At 35.0% G+C, this 22,584-nt stretch overlaps 1 protein-coding gene across 1 annotated transcript in view; it reads right to left on the bottom strand.

The window, feature by feature from the left end:
• LOC112126951 (chondroitin sulfate N-acetylgalactosaminyltransferase 2) overlaps window positions 1-22,584 on the bottom strand; it is a 232,672-nt gene that overhangs the window by 105,688 nt on the left and 104,400 nt on the right. Inside the window, exon 4 of the mRNA XM_024227061.1 lies at window positions 4,886-5,020. Coding sequence (XP_024082829.1) covers window positions 4,886-5,020 — 135 coding nt within the window. The remainder of the gene's footprint in view (window positions 1-4,885; window positions 5,021-22,584) is intronic.

Genomic DNA, 22,584 nt, shown 5'->3' on the forward strand with positions numbered 1-22,584 from the left:
AAATCAGGCAAATTGAAAGATGACCAATTGAAAACTTAAAATTTCCTATCAATTGCTATAGGGCGCCAATCCAAAGACGATTTCCTGCCTCCACAGCTCAATTTGAAGTTTTCGTAAAAATTGCAAAAAGTAACGTTTCCAAATTTTTTAATTTACTGATAATTGCCTGAAGCTAAGAAAGAATTTTAAAAAACCATCTTATTTAGCGTATAATTGTCTAAAAAATGGGTCTTAGCAAAGGTCTTTGTCTTAATTTGGAAAAGCATACTTTCTCAGCCTTTTTAGTCACCAACCTGCGCTAAGTACCAATTTTTAGAAAATTATACGCTGAACAAAATATTTTTTTATATGCTTTCCTAGCTTCAAACATTGCTCAGTAAATTAAAAAATTCGGGAACACGTTGATTTTTGCACTTTATACGAAAATTTCAAATTGAGAGACGATAAAAGGTCAATGTAAGAATTGTCGCTTCCCTGTTTACTTTTTTGAAAAGTCCTCGGAACAAAATTTGCAAAACGTAAAATTTGCGAAAATATGACTGTTCAAAATTTACGCATTCTTTAAAATCGAGAGAGAGGGAGAGAGAGAGCAAGAGAGAAAGAGAGCGAGAGAGAGAGAGTGAGAGAGAGAGAGAGAGTGAGAGAGAGAGAGTGAGAGAGAGAGAGAAAGAGAGCAAGAGAGAAAGAGAGAAAGAGAGAGAGAGTGAGAGAGAAAGAGAGAGAGAGAGAGAAAGAGAGCGAGAGAGAGAGAGTGAGAGAGAAAGAGAGAGAGAGAGAAAGAGAGCGAGAGAGAGAGTGAGATAGAGAGAGAGAGAGAAAGAGAGCAAGAGAGAAAGAGAGAGAGAGAGAGAGAGAGAGAGAGAGAGAGAGAGCAATCGGTTTTTTTCATGAAAGAGGTATGGGTAATAATCACACCTCAAGTGATAATTTTTTTTTCTTAAATTCTTAGCCTCTACAGAATAAAATTCATAACGTGTTGTTGATTTTTATCTAGAAAATTATGACCATCATAAATTAATTGCATTTGTCAGACTTGAATTGTTTTTCTAATATCAAATTTAACTTATTGAGAAGTGGTTAGGATTTAAACGAAAAGTTTAGGCCTAAAGTGAATTACACAGATATTTCCCCAGAAAAATTTACTACCGGATGAAAACGACTTATACAGCTTTTAAGCCGCGGCCGACTAATAAATAGATTAGAAGAAATGAGCGTGAATGGAACAAAGCGTTTGTTCTTCTTCATCACGGTGAAGTTTAATTACTTTTCGCCCGGCTGCGGGAATAAAATGAAGAAAGCCGTGAAGTTGGAGTAAATGGTCGGGCCTAGCCTGACGAGGGGGCAATAATCTAAAGACTGTCCGGACTTAGCGGCATGGCTGTCATTAAGTACGACTCTTTCCCCAGCCCCCCCCCACATTCAACCTGGACGATAATTAATTAGATTTGAACTTTTTCTCATGAATTCAACGACTTTGTCACGGACAGCGATATTGGACTTGCTTTGTTTTTTATATTCCTGAAAAAAAGTTCCGACCACGAGAACGGAAGGCTATTTCGTTAATTTCCTTAGCAAAAGACTGTACATTCTTATTAATCTAAATTAACTTTAATTATAAAAATCCTAATATTCATCATTAAAAGTTTTTTAAGTGGCTTACACAATATTTTAAAACTAATTCAGATCGTGTTTCAAACGAGACAATCATTTCTGAACAAACTCATGCAAATAAAAGCATGCTATGCGGCAAGAATACTTCAGACTTTTATTTTAAAACTACATTAAAATATGTTAAGGACACTGCGATATAATTGTAATTTTTATATAGTCTCAATTAATCAACTTTATCGATTCGATAACACATATAGTTAAAAATAAAGGCACAATAACAAACAAAACAAAAAAAACACTTTTTCAGGAGAAAATATAGTATATCATGTGGCAAAGCGTATAAAACAAATTATTGAATACTATTTTCCAATTCCTTTGAAAAAAAATTAAAATGTTTTCATACTGCCATTGTGCAAACTGTACAATCAGACGAATAGCTTAAGAGAACGAACGACCAGAACAAAAGTCTTCTTCAAAAAACGACCAGGTATTTTTGATATTCTGATTTTGGCTTCTTTATTTGACGATCGTACTAAAAACGGTAGATTTTTTTAGGCGACACGCTACCACTGGATTAAATAGATTTTTTCTTGGCATAAAACTAGGGTACGCGAACGGAAAAAAATAAAAGCTTTGTTTTTAAAAGAAGAAACTTTTTTTATACACAAGAAGAAAATGTCAAATTTATGATGTTGGTTTCTTTATTTGACGATCTTGCTAAAAAAGTATTTTTTGTTTTTACTTGATACACCACCAATGGATAAAATGGATTTTGTCGTGTCATAAAACTTGGGTACGCGAACGGAAAAAAAATAAAAGCTTTGTTTTTAAAAGAAGAAGAAAATATCAAATTTATGATATTGGCTTCTTTATTTGATGATCTAACTAAAAAAAGTCAATTTTTTTAGTTGATACACCACCAAAGGATAAAATGGATTTTATCGTGTCATAAAACTTGGGTACGCAAACGGAAAAAAATAAAAGCCTTTTTAAAAACAAAAATGCCAAATTTATGATATTGGCTTCTTTATTTGATGATCTTATTAAAAAAAGTAGATTTTTTAGGTAACACATCATCACTGGATAAAATGGATTTTGTCTTGCCATAAAACTAGGGTACGCGAATGGAAAAAAAATAAGAACTTTTTTTAAACACAACAAGAAAATGCCAAATTTATGATGTTGGCTTTTTTATGTGACGATCTTACTAAATGAAAGTAGATTTTTTTAGGTGACACAACACCACTGGATAAAATGGATTTTGTCATGGCATAAAACTAGGGTACGCAAACGGAAAAAAATAGCAGCTTTTTTTTAAAGAAGAAAATGCTAAATTTATGATGTTGGCTTATTTATTTGACCATCTTACTAAAAAAAAGTAAAAATTTTTTAGGTGACACGCCACCACTGGATTAAATGGATTTTGTCGTGGCATAAAAATAAGGTACGCGAACGGAATAAAATATTTTAAAAAAATTTAAAAGAAGGTAAAGAAGGAAATGCCAAATATATGATATTGGCTTCTTTATTTGACTATCTTACTAAAAAAAGTAGATTTTTTTTAGGTGACACGCTACCACTGTATAAAATGGATTTTTCTTGACATAAAACTAGCGTACGCGAACGGAAAAAAACAAACGCATTATAAAAAAAATGTCAAATTTATGATATTGGCTTTTTTATTTGACAAGGATCTTTAAAAAAATGTCAATTTTCCTGGGTGGCACATAACGACTCGATAAACTGGAAAATTTCTTACCATACGACTAGAACACGCTAATAAAAAAACAACCTCTTCTTTTCAACAAACAAAAAAGAAAAAAATCCTACAGTTTTAGTAGTGGCTTCTTTATTTGCAAAGATATTTCAGAAAAATTAGATTTGGTTACTGAGTCACGACCACTGGACAAACTGGACATTTTCTTGGCATACGACTAGGGTAAGAGAAAGAAATTTTTTCCTGGCAAAAAAGGAAGTATAAAACCCAAATAGTCTATTGGTTTATTTATTTGGCAAAGATTCTAAAAAATTAGATTTTATTACGAGACACACTGCCACTGGGAAAATTGGACCATTTCGTGGCATAAGATTAGGGAACGCGAACGGGAAAAAAAGAACAAAAGAAGAAAATGCCAAATTTTTTCTATTGGCTTCTTTATTTGTCAAGTATCTTTCTAAAAAATGGCAATTTTGTAAGGTGGCACATCACGACAGGATAAACTGGAAAATTTCATAACATACGACTAGAATTGGCGAATAACAAAATAACATGTCTTCTTAAAAAATAAAGAAAGAAATATAAATAAAGTAATAAAATCCCAAACTTTTCGTAATGGCTATTTATATTTGGCAAAAATATTTCTAAAAAAATAGATTTTTTTGTGATTCACAACCACTCGACAAACCGGGCAATTTCATGCCTAAAGAAAAAAAGAACAAAAATTTTCCTTGACAAAAAAGAAAGAATAAAATCCCAATTTTTTTTCATATTGGCTTCCTTTTATGGTAAGAATCTTTTTTTTAAAATCGATTTTAATGCTGGTTGCCTGGATCCGGCACTAGGTAATTTATTGGGTCCGTCTTCACTCGCAGGTTTGTTGAACTGCTCAATCGCGATTTGGCATTGTGCCATCTTCAGTGAGGAACTTGAAGTTGGAGATCCTGACTCGTGATACACCACCACTGACAAACTGGACAATTTCTTGCCAGTACTAAAAACTTGAGAAAATAAATCTTCGTTCCCGCCTCAAAAAAATGTAATTTTAAACCAAGCATACGTACAATAATATCTTTAATAGTGTTATCTCAATTTTTCAACAACCTCTACAATAAATGTATATAAAAAAGTATTAAAAAAATAAATGATATCTCATCATTTTAAAATATGTCTGATTTGTATGCTCACTATTTATATTGGACGTTATTCATTAATTTAATTACAATAATTATTTACGGTAATGACTTAAATACAGACAATACATTGACTTTAACAGAAAGGCTAGTGCACTCTCTGAACATGGGGAAAAATATTTTCTCAAAAGGTACATGAAAAATTTGAAATATATAATCTCAACATTCTTTGAAAATCATGATCAATTATTTAGATAAAAACAATATCAGTTTTTAAATAATATATTAGCCATTTGTAGAAACAGTGAATATGGTTTGATGATTTAATTATAATTAAAAAAAATTATTGAATGTTACCCTTTTTGCAGTTTTTTGTAAAAAATGAAAAGGGTTCAGTAAGTGTAAAAGTGGATAAGTTTCTTACTGTGTTCTTGTGCCTGTGTAAGTTGGAGAATCCTTAACTTGAGTGACCTGATCTCGCCAGCAAGTCGAGCCACTTCTGCTCTATTTTCTTCTTCTCTTTGTTCCAACAGCGTTGCGTATCCCTCTCCCGGGGTCCCTGGAAAAGAGGAAAATTCAGTACTCTCGAAAGTCCAACGAGTGACTTCAAATCCAACTTGATAATTGGACTTGATTATCTTCCAAGAAGGGTTTAACTACGGTTAAAAAGCATTTGTAGATCGCTTCCCGACAATATTTTACAAGGTTTAACTTGTTCAGGGGGTGTTCTTCTAGTTTAAAATGAGCAGCAGCAAAGTTGTAATGCTTGGTATTAAAACTTTTATAATAACCAAGCTCTCTCACCGCCTCTTGACCAACGTCAGTAATTTTCTCCACCCTCCCTAGCGATATTGTTTAGAAAATGTTATTTCATTATTTTCCAATGGTTGCAACCCTTTTGAAGAAACTTCCGCCTTTATTTTAATTACGAAATAATTGCCATTTTAAAATTAAAATGGTTAAATATAAACGCCCAACGCTTACATGTTTATATATTTTTTAAATAACATATGAGATGTCAAACCTCTAAATTTGATTACGTTTGTAAATCGAGTCGTACAAACGTCAATATCAATTTCGTTCAGTTTGTACAATCGATCAAACTAGCATGATGAATTTATGTCATCATTGATAGCATTATTATCGCTGGGTTGCTGTAGACCGACGTCTCTCATGGGATTAATTCCCAATTACAAGTTATCACATTAAACTCAATATTACGCACCATCGGCTTATCGATTATAACTCAATAAGATCTATGCATTATCACAGTACCTAGGTCAGATAATAATCAATGATAATTATTTCCGTTACAGTGTATTGATCAAAAATTACATTTAAGACTTAAGATATTTAAGATACTAACAGTATTCGTTACTGTACAGATGATGATGAGTATACTAGGAAGCGGGGGTTTGGTATTCCCTAAGCACAGCAGCCTTTTCCTAATTCCTTAGTTCACTTCTATTATCTCGATCCCTTTTTTAAGTAGGAGGTTAGATCATTGAGATTTACAGGATGCCCCTGTAGGTAGAAATTTTTCCGCAATAAGTAGTAGTTTGGTCTTGACATTGGTCAAGGTTATAAGCTGGCTAAGGGTTTTGGAGGTTTTCGATACATCACTGGTACTATGGAGAGAAGGTTGGTAATCCGCAAGCTCCCCAGCTTTTTGGCTAATTGTACTTTTCGCAGTTCCTTGGTTCAGAGAATTATTATTTCAGTTATAGTGTATTGTTCAAAAATTACGTTTAAGGCTTAAGATTACCCAGCCAGCAAGCCCTTCAGCCTTTTGGCTTATTGTACTTTTCCTAGTTCCTTGGTAAGTTCAAGGCACCTGGTAATATTGCTATGGACCTCAGGTTTTTGAGTTTTTTCATACATTCGCCGCTACTATGAAGAGGAGGTTATAATCCGCAAGCACCGCAGCCTTTTCTGTTATTGTACATTTCCTAGTTTCCTTTTTTTTTAAGAGTAGGTTATTGGCCATCAATGCTGCAATTCATTTCCCAGTTCTTCTTCATATTCTAGGTTATGTCATTGAGGTTTGCAAGATGTGCCTGCAGGCAGAAATATTTCGGTAATAAGTGATGGACTTGTCATGACATTGGTCATGATTATAAGCAGAGTAAGATGATGATGATGATACGAGGAAGTGAGGGTCAGTCTCTGTCATTTCTCGACTTTGTCCTTTTGCTCAGTTTGGTCACACTCTAAGATCCCAATTATAAGTTCTAGGCACCTGGTAAGATTGCTACGGTTCTCAGGTCTTGGAGTTTTTTGATACATTCGCCGCTACTATGAATAGGAAGTTGGTAATCCGCAAGCTCCCCAGCCTTTTGCTTTATTGTACTTTTCCTAGTTCCTTAGTTCAATTGAATTAACTCGATCCTTTTTTTAAGTAGGAGGTTAGGTCATTAAGATTTGCAAGATGCCCCTGTAGGTAGAAATTTTGCCGTAATAAATGGTGGTTTGGTCATGTCATTGGTCAAGGTCATAGGTCATTTCCCGGGTTTTCTTGTTACTCAAGGTTAGGTCATTGAGGGTTGCAAGATGTGCCCGTAGGTAGAAATCTTTCGGTAATAAGTGATGGATTTGTTATGACTTTGGTCAAGGTTATAAGTAGGGTAAGATGACGATGATGATACGAGGAACTGAAGGTCGGTCTGTGTCATTTCACGAGTTTGTCCTTTTGCTCTGTATGGGTACACTCTGAGTTCCCAATTATAAGCTCTAGGCACCTGGTAAAGTTGTTATATTTTTCTGGTTATGGAGGTTTGAGATGCATTCGCCGATACTAGGGAGAGAAGGTTGGTAATCCGCAAACACCCCAGCCGTTAGGTTTATTGTATTTTTCCTAGTTCCTTAGTTCAGTTCAATTAACTCGATCCTTTTGTTAAGAAGTAGGTTATTGACAATCAATGCTGCAATTCATTTCCCGGGACTTCTTGGTACTCTAGGTTATGTCATTGAGGTTTGCAAGATGTGCCCGTAGGTAGAAATTTTCGGTAATAAGTGATGATGTCATGACTTGTCATGATATTGGTCTTAGTTATAAGCAGAGTAAGATGATGATGATACATGTGTGGAAATGCTCTGAGATCCCAATTATAAGTTCTAGGCAGCTGGTAAAGTTTGATGATTCTCAGGTTTTAGACGTTTTCGATACATTCGCCGGTACGAGGTAGTCCGCAAGCACCGCAGCTTATAGAATTATTATACTTTTCCTAGTTCTTAATTGTCTCGATGTTTCTTTTAAGAATAGTCGGTCTTGACAGTCATTGCTGCAATCCGTTTACCCATGTTCTTCTAGGTATTTTAGGTTATGTCTCTATTGACCAGTTGCTTCAGATTCAAAGATGTTATGGGTGGCAATGTTTTCTTCCAAGTTAAATAATCTTACATGGCCTACAAATAGGGTTATCATTGCGTATACCCATTTTCGCAGATAGCTGACTGCAGTAGAGGCTTGTCACTTACCCTGAGCTTCACACTGTTTAAATGTTGCAATGTGTGTAGCAAACACAAAAATTCGTCGTTTTGCTCTGACCCATTCCGACATCTTTATTCTGAGGTTGTTCTGGGCCTTTAACTGGCTTGCAAATCCTTGGACTAGGTTTGTTAGTTCTATACATAATAGTCACCTGCGATCTGGCAGCCATGATATGTTTTCCCAGGTGTTAAAGGTTTTGGATAGATTTGACGATAGCAGGAAGCAGGACTTTAGTGTTCCACAAACACTCCAGCCTTTTAGCTTATCGTACTTTTCCCATGTCTTCATGATACCGTAGATTATGTCCCCTATTGAGCTTCAAGGAAAATATGGGTTTTGTCTTCCCATTACATAGACTACAAATGTGGGTTATCGTTGAATATACCCACATTGTTGAGGTGTGTTCTCAGATACCAATAAATTATCCCTACCGATCCTCTGAGTTTTACCCTCCCTTGTTGTAGCACTATATTTGGCAGATTTGACTAAGGTTCTTTAACTATGGGTTTACTATACTAGTCATCTCTAGAGTTCTTCCAGATATCTTTGATTTTGTCCAGAACATTCTGACCTACAATAACCCGAATCTAGGTTCTAGTCCTATTATTATTGATCTTGCAGTTCTTCCGTCCAGATGGCTCCTTCATTACTCAAAATTACGTGTACCTAGGCAGCCTTGATATCGTTAGGTTTTGTTTTCCCAAGATGTCTGCCAGCTATCTGCTGGTTCATTACCCAAATATCTAATCGGTAGGATCTGTTCCTTTTACGACTAATATAAACCCTGAAGCGTTTTTTTGAAAGATGAGAAAGAAGGAAGAGTCGGTTTTTAAGTGAAAGAATTACGGGGGATGTATTCAACGGTAAAACTTGGACGGCCCGGCACAACTTACCGTTCTAAACGACGCTTTAGAGCTTCTGAACTTTTCTTTTCTCCCCTTCTTTAATCGTGTTCCCTTCCATTAGTATAACAGTGGGGATATTTTGCGCTTCGCACAGTTGACGCCTACTTTGCGTCAAACTTCGAGACGGAAAAATTAAACTAAGGCGATATTTAGAAAAGCTCTTTGTGAAAATCGTTTCACACCCGGAGTATTTTGTAAGGGTGAAAAAGAAAACTTTTTCTTCTTTAATAGCCTCACCGTTTAGTTTTGATTTTATACCATTAAGAATTTTTAATGCTAATGTTATTTTTCATTTAATTTGTTTTAAACTTCTCCCAGCGAGTAAATCTTAAAAGAAAAGTCATACAGGTAAAATATTTTGAGAAAAGCGTAATAAATAAAGATTAAAAATTGCAACAACATAGAAAATACAGTCACGTATTTATTGTAGTTTTCGTTATTAGGAAAAATTTAGCCAAAAAAAGTTAAAACTTTATTTGAAAGTTAACCTTTTTAAGTCACTTAAATACCCTTTACATTTGTTATGCAGGCGGCTTTCCTTGATAGGCAGGTTTAATTGTCAGAGTTGGGAACAGTATTTAATGGAATTCACAAGAAACTTTTCATAGCAAAGAACTTCTGATCCTAAATGTAAAGGACGATCTTCAACCCTTTGAATTGTTTGATGGGGTTTCATTTGACTTTCGTCCTGACCGCCTCGCTTTTCTGTACTGAGATTTTTTTAAACTCATCTTGATTAATCTTCGAGGAAACTTTATTAGAAAGGAAACAAAAGCCCGAAAGTTTTTGGAAACTACACTAAACTGTGGTAAGTAGAATTGCTTTTTGTCGAACTTTTAAGTTAGCCTTTCTCAGCTTTCTACAAGAAGAAATCACCTCCGCTAAAGACAAAGCACTGTTTTTCTTTCAATAAAGTGTCGACAGAACTTTCGAAAAAAAATTATTTTAGCGAACTAGAACCGAAATGTATCATAAAGCGACACTAATTTACGAACAACTCTACATATAAACAAATCAGAAATAATGAAATGTGTTCATGTGGCAATTTATTGGGTCCGTCGTCACTCGGGGATTTGTTGAATTACGCGTTTTGGAATTGCGTCATCTTCAGTAAGGAATTTATTAAAAATTCAATTTTAAAATGTTCATTTTTAAATTATTATTCGGAGATCGTGAGATGCGGTCTGGTGTGATAGGTTTTAAGAAAATATTTCTTTATCGTGTCACGTTTCGAACTTTATTGAGATCATCTTCAGGACCTGGTGGTTGTATAAACACTGTTTGAATTTTACAGATACATGTAGGATGTGGAAAAAACATCTTTGTAAAATTCAAACAATATTTATAATTCCCAGGCCCTGAAGATGATCTCAATAAAGATCGAAACGTGCCATGAAAAAAAAAATATTTTTTTAAAACCTACGTCCCACCAGACCGCATCTCACGATCTCTGAATAATAATTGACTAACGGTCACTAAACAACACACATTTATTTTCAAAATTTTTGCTTCATTCTAATTACTACTTTGCAATACTTTCCCTACTGTCTAACGTTATAATATTTCGTAAATCTGGTCAATATTTTTGTCATACCAGTTAGATATTTTAAATTTATTTTAGTAAACTTGCTATCAGGGTAATGAAGTTGATTCACGAATAAAATTCAATCGACTAAGCCTGATTAGAGTCTTAAATTATCAATGAATCATCATTATTAATCACTGCTTCAACGTAGTCTTCATTTTTATTCGCCGTAAAAATATTTTTTTGCAGATATTGAATTTAAGGAATAAAACACGATTTTATAAATTTTTTTCACGTGCCTTGAAATATATTTGACAAAACTTTTCAACACAAACCATTATAAATCATTCATTAATTTGCCTAATACAAAACAAAGTTGGAACAATAATTAATAACTGGAATTTTTTGGAAGCTTCGTCGGCACAAATTCATCTAGATAAGTCAATAATTGACCAAAATAGACTATCAACAAGATATAAACAGTTACCTATATTGAAATCGATGAAAATTTCGTATTATTTACATTATTCAGTATCTTACAATTAATTAAGGTTTTTAGTTGAGATAAAAAAGTCAGTGTCAAGAGCGGGATTCGAACCCACGATCTTCGGCTAGATTTGCCGCTGCTCTACCACTTGAGCTATCGTGACTTCAATCCCCTCGGACACTAACTTCCCATCTCAACCCCACCTTTCGAATTTTCCCTCCTTTTTGCCATTTTTCAAATAGATTACACGACAAAATATTTTAAATCGTTCAGCAATTGACTGAAAACAAAACAACGTTAGAACGACAAGTATAAATTCATCATTGGCTAAAAAAATAAAAATGAAGTTATAATAATTTTAATATTAATAATTTTAATAATTATGGAATTTAATCGTTGTGGGTAGGTCACCGGTGATCACTTCACTCTCGTCATGATACATGGCAAGTAGTGTGATACTCTCAGGATTGATTCCGCCTTCAAATTTATGATTTTTAATGCAGGCAAGTGCATGAGCAACAAAAGTAACTTTTAGACTGTGTTCTGAAACATTCTCTCTACAAACATTGCGCATTAATGACCATCGATTAATCAACTTGATACATGAAAAATAAGCAAAAAAAAGTCATGGACATTCCTTGTGCAATTCTGATAATGGTACGAATTTTGACTTTATTAGAATTATTTAATGATTTATTGGATATTTTTAACATTAATGATGGTTGATGAGCTCATTGCCCAATGAAGCATTCGTTATTGGTGATATCACTGGGTTATTGGTGATGTATTTTATGATTGCTTCAACTTATATATTACTGGTGGCAATGGCGGTAAAAAAGTTCTTTTTAGAGTAGCTTACCCCCTATGAGAGGGAGATTAGGTAATTTTTATAACAATATTCAGTAACTGTACATTATAAATAGTTGATTTCATATTGTATGTTTATGGTTTAAGGAAACTTGTGCCTCATTAAAGCACGCGTAAATCTGCTTAAAGTTAAAGCTATCAAAAACGATCTTAATTTATTATTAAATTTGTTATGATTTATTATCTTTAAATTAATTAAGGTTTTTAGTTAGGATAGAAAAGTCAGTGTCACGAGCCGGATTCGAACCCACGATCTTCGGCTAGATTTGCCGCTGCTCTACCACTTGAGCTATGGTGACCTCGATCCCCTCGGACATCAACTTCCCATCTCAACTCCACCTTTCGAATTTTCCCTCCTTTTTGCCATTTTTCAAATAGATTACACGACAAAATATTTTAAATCGTTCAGCAATTGACTGAAAACAAAACAACGTTAGAACGACAAGTATAAATTCATCATTGGCTAAAAAAATAAAAATGAAGTTATAATAATTTTTTAAGATATTACAATTTTTAATGAAAATTAAAATAATTATTCTTATTGAAGAAAAATATTGATTACTTCATTAAGTGTGTTGAATAGATTGAACATAAATCCTTACAAATCAATCAATAATTGACCAAATAAAACCAAAGTTAGAAACAATTTTTATTGTAAGTTATAAGTATGCATTTATGTATATAGCATTTCGACAATTTTAAAATCAGTCAATACTAATTGAACAAGCCGAAAGTAGTAAGAATACTCTAATTTTTAACTTACATAATCCATAAATATTATCAATAAAAAATTATTGACTTTGTCTATTGTGTTAAGAAAATTTGAACAAACTTCTTTCCAAACGAGTCAATAATTGACCAAATACAAACCGAAGTTGGATGATGAAATTTTGTAAATTCCGTAGTCAATATATATATTGCAAAACAATTAAATAGTTTATCTAGTGTACTAATGAAATTTGAAAAAATATCCTCCCAATTGAGTCAATAATTTACCAAGTAGAAAGCCAAGTTAAAAGGCAATTATTTTACCTGATGTGTTGAGCCGAAGGTCGTGGGTTCGAATCCCGCTCACACTAACTTTTTCATCTCAACCAAGACTTTAGATAAAAATTATAATTAATTAAAATAACTACATATATCTTATGTCCGATAAATTATGAATTAAATTAATTGACCAAATATTTATTGTAAATAAATTATGAATTATTCTGAATTTATTTCTAAACAGAGAACAGAAGAGAACAGAACTAGAATATCATAATTTTTACTTTGCATAATCGATAAATATTGTCAATAAAAAATTAATTACTTTATCTAGTGCGTTAAGTACATTTGAACATAATTCCAGATCAGTCAATAATTGACCAAGTAGAAAGCCAAGTTAAAAGACAATAATTTTACCTGATATTTTAGATCGTCATTTCTAATTAAAAGTTCAATATAGGTAGTATATTGGATTCATTTTAATGAAAATTATTTTAAATCCGTCCATAATTAATCAAAACTAAGGCATTTATCATTTTTATCTACCATCCATCTTTTTTAAAAAGCTTTATTTTATCAAATGTATTAATACGGTATTAATTTTTTATTAAAAAGTATGCCTTCATTTTTATATAATTCTTATTATATAGAATATAATCATTTTTATCTACCATCTATATTTAAAAAAAAGCTTTATCAAGTGTATTATAACTGTATTAATTTTTTATTAAAAAAAAGCATGCCTTCATTTTTATATAATCTTTATTATATAGAATATAATCATTTTTATCTACCATCTAACTCTTTTTTTTAAAAAAAAAAAAAAGCTTTCACTTTATCAAGTGTATAAATCCGATATTCATTTTTTATTAAAAAAGTATGTTTTCATTTATATAGACTTGATTTGTAATAAAATAATTTAACGTTAGTCAATAATTGACCAAGAAGAAAGCCAAGTTAAAAGACAGTTTTGTCTGATGTTATAGATCTTCATTTTTAATTAAAAGTATTCTAAGTTCAATATAGGTAGTATATTGGATTCATTTTAATGAAAATTATTTTAAATCTGTCCATAATTAATCAAAAATAAAGCATTTAGAATATAATCATTTTTATCTACCACCTATTTTCTTTAAGTTTTTACTTTATCAAGTATATAAATACGATATTCATTTTTTATTTTTTTTTTGTAAAAGTATGCTTTCATTGTTATAATGTATTGACTTGATTTGTAAGAAAACCATTTATGGTCAGTCAATAATAGCCAAAAAAATAAAACACAGTTATATTTATTGTCACTGGAATTTTTTTAGCTATTATTCTACCTAATGTCTTAATCACATTGTACAAAAAATCGTGATAAAATTGACCCAACACAACTAAAGGGACATTTTTATTTTAAAATAATTTTTAAAATAATATAAGCTTTTATTATACCTCAAATATGACAATGTCAGTATTTATATTCTGCTAATAATGCATAAATTTTTAAAGTATATTGTCACTTTTATTAACTTAAAAAACAGTAATCTTTAATTGATTATTCAGAAATCGCGAGATGCGGTCTGGTGTGATGTAGGTTTCAGAAAAACGCTTTCTTTATCGTGCCAACGTTTCGATCTTTATTGAGATCATCTTCAGGGCCTGGAATTTACAAACATCGTTTAAATTTAACAAATACATTAGGATGAGGAAAACAGTGAATTTATACAATGCAAATTTTTTTTTTTTAATTTAAACAATGTTTGTAAATCTCAGGCCCTGAAGACGATCTCAATAAAGATCGAAACGTTGGCACGATAAAGAAAAATTTTTTTCAAACTTACATCACACCAGAGCGCATCTCACGATTTCTGAATAATCATCGACTAACGGTCACTAATCACCACACAGTAATCTTTAACGTTTACTTTATTGAGAAACTTTCGAGCACGATTTTATGCGATTATCAATCTACATTAAAAAGAAATAAAGAAAATTAAACACCAAAAGAATAGACAAAAACTTTAACGAATTTTTATTTAAAAATCAAGATATTATATATAAAAAAGTAAATATATATTATTAAAAGGATAAATGTGTGATAAAATGCTTAGTAAAACGAGATGGTGGCAGATGGGGTTCAGAGGTATAATGTATGGAACCGTCAACCGCAGAGCACACCAGAACCACCTTTATTCAACCTTAAAATACAGCCCAAAGCATATAATTCATTTTCAACCGGTACACCTGCTTTCTCGATAAACAACACAAAGGTGTAAAAGCCGTCAAGTTTTTCAGACCCTCGTACGTTCGTTTTTCCCTTTTTTTATGTATAAATAATACGTTCACCTCCCAGATAAAACATTGTCAAAACTGTTGCCTAGGGTTTTAGTAACAATTAAAACAATAGATAAGTTAAGTTGAAAGAGAAATTGTTTGCTATGTGGATCTTTGGTGTTTAGCTATTATTTTATGGATTTTGGGTAACAAGCTAAGTTGAGAATGAACTATGTAAATTCTATAACTATCAAATTGATAGTTTATTTGAGCTTCCTAGCTTTAGATTAGACGAGGCGGCGTATTGTGCGCGGCACCGATAATGTTGGCTCCGTGTCGATGTTAATTGACATATTTGGCGATGATTATTTCATCAATCACTGTCATAGGGGACAAAGTTATAAATCCATTTTCCTCCCTGCCATGGGATAACGTCTTGTGGATTCAATCAACTTCTCCAACGTGTCTCCCTCATCCCCTTCCAACTTAGGGGGTGGCGGCATGAACGGAATCGTAAGTTTCTATGAACGGGTCGAAAGTCGATCAGAAAGCCTACGATAGAAATTATTCGGTTGAAGCCCGAACTAGATGAATTTTTAACATTTTAAATACATAAAACATCAATTATTTCGAGAAATTTGTGGTGATTAGTGACCGTTAGTCGATGATTATTCGGAAATCGTGAGATGCGGTCTGGTGTGATGTAGGTTTCAGAAAAACATTTTCTTTATCGTGCCAACGTTTCGATCTTTATTGAGATCATCTTCAGGGCTCAAAGTGTTTGTCTTCTGTGTAATTGTGCCATTCTTACGTGTCGTTGTGGCTCTCTCAACACGACACGCAAGAATGGCACAATTACGCAGAAAATAAACACTTTGAGCCCTGAAGATGATCTCAATAAAATTCGAAACGTGGCACGATAAAGAAAATGTTTTTTTGAAACTTACATCACAAAGACTGCATCTCACGATTTCCGAATAATCATATTTCGAGAAAGTTTTTAAATGAAATCTATCGAGAAATATTTGTATAAATTACATCTGAATCAGTTTTTTATTATAAACAGTAAACCTCTGATCTGACCATGTAAGCTATCAACAGTTCTTCGTGGATCCACTAATCCGAAAAATTCAAGAATAAACAAACAAATATAAAAGGCTAGGGAAAGAAAGATCTTGGATCTCGAGACATATTGGCATAGGAAATGATGAAATCGACCAGGCAGCCAACATACAAGATGCCGCATGACCCGGAAAAACTACCAGATTATGGAAAATAAAGCGGTCAAATAGTGGGTCATGGAGGAAATAGGAAAAGCAGAGAGAATCATACTGCGGCCGTCAAGTTTTTCAGACCCTCGTACGTTCGTTTTCCCCTTTTTTTATGTATAAATAATACGTTCACTTCCCAGATAAAACATTGTGACACAACGCATAAAATACTGACACGCCAACGGATAGGCCACACCATGCTAACCTCGCCAAAGAATGACCTTGTAGACCCTTATACGATTCATAAGTATCTGTAAAGCACATATTAACAGAATGAAAGGACTTAGTGCGGCCTATCTGCAGATTTTAAGCAAATTCTAAGGCTAAGTAGTGGCTATAGTAAAAATGGGCTCGACTCGATACCTGAAGAAGATAAACATATATTAGTCACCCGTCCATACGCTGTTTGAAATATCCTTAATTGAAGTGAATGTATTTATTAACGTGAAAGTTATAGTATGGTTGTGGTGTGTTTGTGATGGAAAATCGAACACTCAGGAATAAGCTATCGTGACCTCGATCCACTCAGACACTAATTTCCCAGCTCAACCGCACCTTTTGAATTTTCCCTCCTTTTTGCCATTTTTCAAATGTCGTGTAATCGGATTGGATGCTCGGCGACAAATGAAATTTAGTGAAGTATACTTCATTCTAAATCATTAAATTCACTAATTTATCTCAACTAAAAGCCTTAATTGATTGTAATATATTAATTGGTCAAGCGGACCACGAAATTAGTGAATTTAATGATTTAAATGAAGTGTACTTCACTAAAGCTCTCCATGACCATTTCATTTGTCGTCGAGAATCCAATCCGATTACACGACATTTGAAAAATGGCAAAAAGGAGGGAAAATTCAAAAGGGGGGGGTTGAGATGGGAAGTTGGTGTCCGAGTGGATCGAGGTCACTATAGCTCAAGTGGTAGAGCAGCGACGTATGTAGCCGAAGATCGTGGGTTCGAATCCCGCTCGTGCCATTGACTTTTTTATCTCAACTAAAAACCTTAATTAATTGTAATATATTATTGGTCAAGCGGACCACGAAAGTAGTGAATTTTCAGTTATTCTGAAACAGCAGCTTGGGTTTATGAAAGGACGCTCCTGTATTACGAACCTTGTTCTATGTAAAGAATCTAGAGCTCGGTAAATGTATTCACTCGGTGTATACGGATTTATCAAAACCTTTTCATAGCGTGGATCGCCTCATCCTGGTAAAAAAACCTCAAAAAACTAGATGTGGGTTAAGCTCCCTTGGGATGGGTGGACGACTTTTGTCTGAGAGGTCTTTTGTTGAAAGATTGGTACTTGTCGAAACCTGTCCACTTACGATCTGTAATGCCTCAGTGCTCTCATTCTGGTCCAATCTTGATTTATTTTATTTTTTTAATGATTTCACCTCTGACCTCATTAATTCTTTATTTTCACTGTTACCAGATGATTTGAAAATTTATCGCCCTGTCGAATTGATAAATGATTGCATTCTTTTACAAAATGACTTGAGACGCTTTTGGCTTTGGTATACGCGTAATAATTTTAAATTAAACGAAAATAAATATAAGATTTTGAAGTTCTCCAAGAAAAAGATCATTCACGATTCGTTTATAGTAATGAAGGTTCTCACATTAATGAAGTAGATGCTATCTCGGATCTCGGGTTTTTTTTTAAATAAAAATTGTGATTTTTGGTACCATATCCATGCCATTAGGAATAAATCGTTTAAAAATTTACTAAAACTGTTGACTTTACGAACCCTTCTGTAATAAAATTCCTTTATCAATCACTAGTGGGTAGTCACCTGGAGTATGCTGGTGTTGTTTGGTCACCCGGTTATTTAGATGGGTCTTATGGGTGTTACGACATGCAAGAATGACACATCTACACGGAAAACAAACACTTTGAGCTCTGAAGATGATCTCAATAAAGATCGAAACGTTGGCACGATAAAGAAAATGTTTTTCTAAAACCTACGTCACACCAGACCGCATATCACGACCTCCAAATCATCAACTAATGGTTACTAAACACCACACATTCGAAGTCTAGGAGGTTTAGTTTTATATATATCTGCAGTGTGACAGGATTTAGTCGCTGGTGTAATATCAAAAACCCTGGTGACTACCCATTTGTGTTAATGTGTTTATTTGTGTGAATGTTATAACATGTACGGATGTGTTTGTGATGGAATATCGAGTACTTTCGAACACAACGAATTAGTCCGTAATATCAAAAACCCTGATGACTATCATGTGAATGTATTTATTTGCGTGAATATTATCAAAAACCCTGTTGACTACTCATTTGTGTTAATGTGTTTATTTGTGTGAATGTTTATAGTATGTATGGATTAGGGGGGCCGCGGTAGCCGAGTGGTTAAGGCGTCAGGCTCTCAGCAGTAGATCCCGCGTTTGTGGGTTCGATCCCCACCGTCGCATCTGGACTTTTTCTGACGCCTAAGGGGACCGGTGGCCGCAATTGAAAGAAATTGACACGGCACTCATCCATGGAAGGGGGGAGGGATCGGATCTCAGCGACCCTGAATTTGGTCCCCTAGGTCTTCTCTACACGTGTCCCGTTTCTTGGCCCTTAGAAGAGCTTTGCAGGTGACGGTTTGGCTTCCTCTGCCTAGTGGTCGTAGCTCACATTCCCCCGCCGGAACTTAGCGGCGCCAATAAATGGCGCCCCCAGGATGGGCCCCGCGGAGGCGTCCGGCCGGGGCATGGGGGTAGAGCAATGTGACTAGCTTATTAAGCTGTGGTAAGCTATATTCATAGTGCTTTGGCGGCACTGCTCGTTAGGCAGGCCAGCCTTTTTGCCGCATTACGGCCTTCCAGAATCTTTGGGTGGCCTTATAACCATCTGGGCTAGCGATGATATCTTGCAGTGAGTTTACGTTAGCTACCTCGCTATTTGTTTCAAACAGCCATCTGATACGAGAAATGCTGTACATTTCGCACGATAAAGCAACATGTTCTGCTGTCTCCTGATTCCCGCAGCGGCATAATGGGCTAGATTTCAGGACGAATTTGTACAGTTTATCCGAAAAGTCGCCATGCCCGGTCAAAAGCTGCGCCATGTAGTGATCCACATGGACGTGCTTTGCCTCGACTCTCCTTTCCACGCTCGGGAAGATGTGGTATGTGTACCAGCCCTTGGTTGACATATCCCACCGGCGCTGCCACTCCTCACGCATCCGTATGTTCGCATCTCGTGTATTAGTTATGGGGATACTCGGCTGATGCCCGTTTGCCAGTTCCCAGGCGGCGGACGCAGCACTTGCCTGCAAATCAAGCGGTGGCCTTCCGGCTATGACCTGGAGTGCATCTGTTGAAGTCGTCCGGTAAGGCTGCGTTATGGCTAATTACGCCGTTCTCTGGGCACTCAAGGCTGCTCAGTCAGCTGCTCGTAGTCCTCGGACCCACGCAGGGGCCGCGTACAAAAGGACCGACTGGCACAATGCCGAGTAATAGATTTGTCTGCTTCGGTAGGAGACGCCCCACGCCGCGCCACACATGGCCCTTATGGCGGCGACACGGGCTGGGATTTTCTCTCTTGCATACCGCACATTTACTCCAAACCTCAGTCTGGCGGACATCTTGACGCCCAGGTAGGTCAAGACAGTCGGTGCCCTAATGGTTTGCTCATCGATTCTTATGACGGGTGGCGACCGCATATTTAAAGACCCTTTCAATAACATCAACTCCGTCTTTTCCGGTGCCAGGTTCAGCTTGACTCGCTTACACCATGCAGTCAAGACGGCAACCGCTGTACGACCTTGGAAAAAAAATTTTGGTCCCAACCCCCTTTCAAAAATGAGTTTCTTTGATGGAAGAACACCGGCACAACGGGGGCTCAAGTTCACATTTGTGTTGCGAGCCCCCCCCCCACCAAAAAAATATGGAGCCAGGGATAAAGTACAATAAGCTGTCCAGCTCAGCTGCAGTGCTCAGGAGGGAACTCCCCCAGTTCCTGGTATCCATTGTGAAAAAAAAAATTTAAATATATATATGGATGTGTTTGTGATAGAATATCGAGTACTTACGAACAGCAGAAGTGTATAGAAGGTTTAGTTTTATACATATTTTGAAGGTTTTGTTTACATTCGCCGATACCAGGAAACAAGAGTTTAGTGTTCCACAAACCCTCCAGCCTTTTAGCTTATTGTACTTTTCCCCAGGTCTCCTTGATTGTTGAGCTCCCCTATTGAGCTGTTGCTTCGCTATTTTAAGAAAATATGGGTTGCAGTTTTTCTCCCCTTTGCATAGACTACAAATGTGGGTTATCGTTGAATATGCCCACAGTGTTGAGGTGTTTTCTCAGATACCAGTGACCAGTAAATAGCCCCACCAATCTTCTGAGTTTTACTTCTCTTGCTATAGCACTATATTGACTAGTTTCGACTAAGGTTCTTTAACTATGGTTTTATTATGCTAGGCATCTCTAGAGTTCTTTATCCCAAATGTAGTAGGTTCTGGTCCTATAATAATTGATCTTGCGGTTGGCTTCTTCATTGCCCAAAATTACATATACCTTGGCAGCCTTGATATCGTTAGGTTTTGTTTTCCCAAGATGTCTGCAAGCTATCTGCTGGTTAATTACCCAAATATCTAATCGGTAGGATTTGTGCCGTTTACGACTAATAAAAACCCTGAAGTGTTTTTTTTTTTTAGAAAAGAGAAAGAAGGAAATCGGATTTTACGTGAAAGAATTACGGGGGATGTATTGAACGGTAACACTTGGTCACAGTGTGATTGGGGGGGGGGTTAGACACTAGCGCAATTTGAAAAATCCTGGTGACTATCCAATTGTATGAATGTATTTATTTGCGTGAGCTTTATGAACAACCCTGGTGACCACCGAATTGTGTGAGTGTATTTATTTGCGTGAGTTGTTAAGTGTGTGAATATGGTCTGTGCAAAATATCACTAATCGGTAATGGTAGTTTACGCTGGACATAATTTTAGCATAGTTGTACTGCGTGGGGTTTCAGCAGTATATAGAGAACTTTTGAGACGCGAAAAACTTAATTTAGGACATTTAATCACATGAGGAAGAGGTGAACATCATAGATAATTGTAATTTAAAAAAAAGAGGGGGGGAAGCGAAAATGATAAAGCATGAGGGCTGGCAGTAGCGTTAGTTGCTAGCAGGCCCGAAAAAAATTGTCGGCTTTCAAAATAAACAATATAAGACTGAAATTAACTAAATTAATTTATTAGCTAAACAAAAAGATTGTATAGCTGGTGTTTATGAGTAATTTTCTAATTTTGATTTTCCCCCACGTCCATTGGGCGTTTGTGTCGAACAATGAAGTTATCAGTAGTAAGTATTTGACGTCAACTTCCTTTGTTTTAAAGGTTTGATCGTAAAGGCGGTTCTTGGACGAAGGAAACAAAGAGCAAACCCATATCAACGGGCTTAAGTGACAACACGTCAATGGGATTTTGAAACTTCCTTTTCATGTAATATATCGTAGATATTCTCCCCCGGCAATAAATACAAAGGTTAACACAGAACAAAAGAACTGTCTTCAATAGTAACTGTCAAAAGTGACCAAGGATGGAATAAGGAACGTAACGCTAAACGAATTAAGGCCGGGTGAAACCGGTGTATTATCTGAAAATAATTTTTGAAGCATGAAAATACTGTTGTGTTGTTTTAATTGATACATTTTGTAGTAGTTATTATGTATTTAAACGTTTTTCCTTCTAAAAATTTTTATTCAAATTTTAACTTTTACAGATTTTTTTGGTTGTCGTTCCGACGATTTGATAGTTCTCTATTTTATATTTTAAAATTTACTCCTATATAATTAAACAAGTCAAACGCCATCTAAGCATTCCCAATTTTATTTTTGTTCTTCTCCTGTTTGTCTATAAGCCTGAAATTATAATTCTATTACATTGGACATTGTAATGTCTCTTCGTTAGCTTTACATTTATTTTCTTAGCTTTATTACTGAGTTTCGATGTTTTATAGTACAACGGTAACCAACTCTCTCTTTTTTTGTCCTACTAGCCTATTTGTACCTCAGGACCTCATCAATTATGGATAATATAAGACAAATAACAAACACAAATAGACAGACACTACCCCGATATTGCTTGAGGTAATTCGGGATAAGCCCTACCATTCACGCTAATATATTACATTCACACTCCCCCAAAGAACTCGATATTCCTCAAGATCGGAGATAAACCATTCACGCTATTTAATTACAATAACACACCAGACTACATTCGCACTGCTTTAGAGAACTCGATATTCCTCCAGGTAATTCGGGACATACCCCTCTATTCACGCTAATAAGTTACATTCACACATCAGAATACGT

The sequence above is a fragment of the Cimex lectularius genome, unplaced genomic scaffold, assembly GCF_000648675.2.
Source record: "Cimex lectularius strain Harlan isolate CLEC.00 unplaced genomic scaffold, Clec_2.1 scaffold67, whole genome shotgun sequence".
NCBI lineage: Eukaryota > Metazoa > Arthropoda > Insecta > Hemiptera > Cimicidae > Cimex > Cimex lectularius.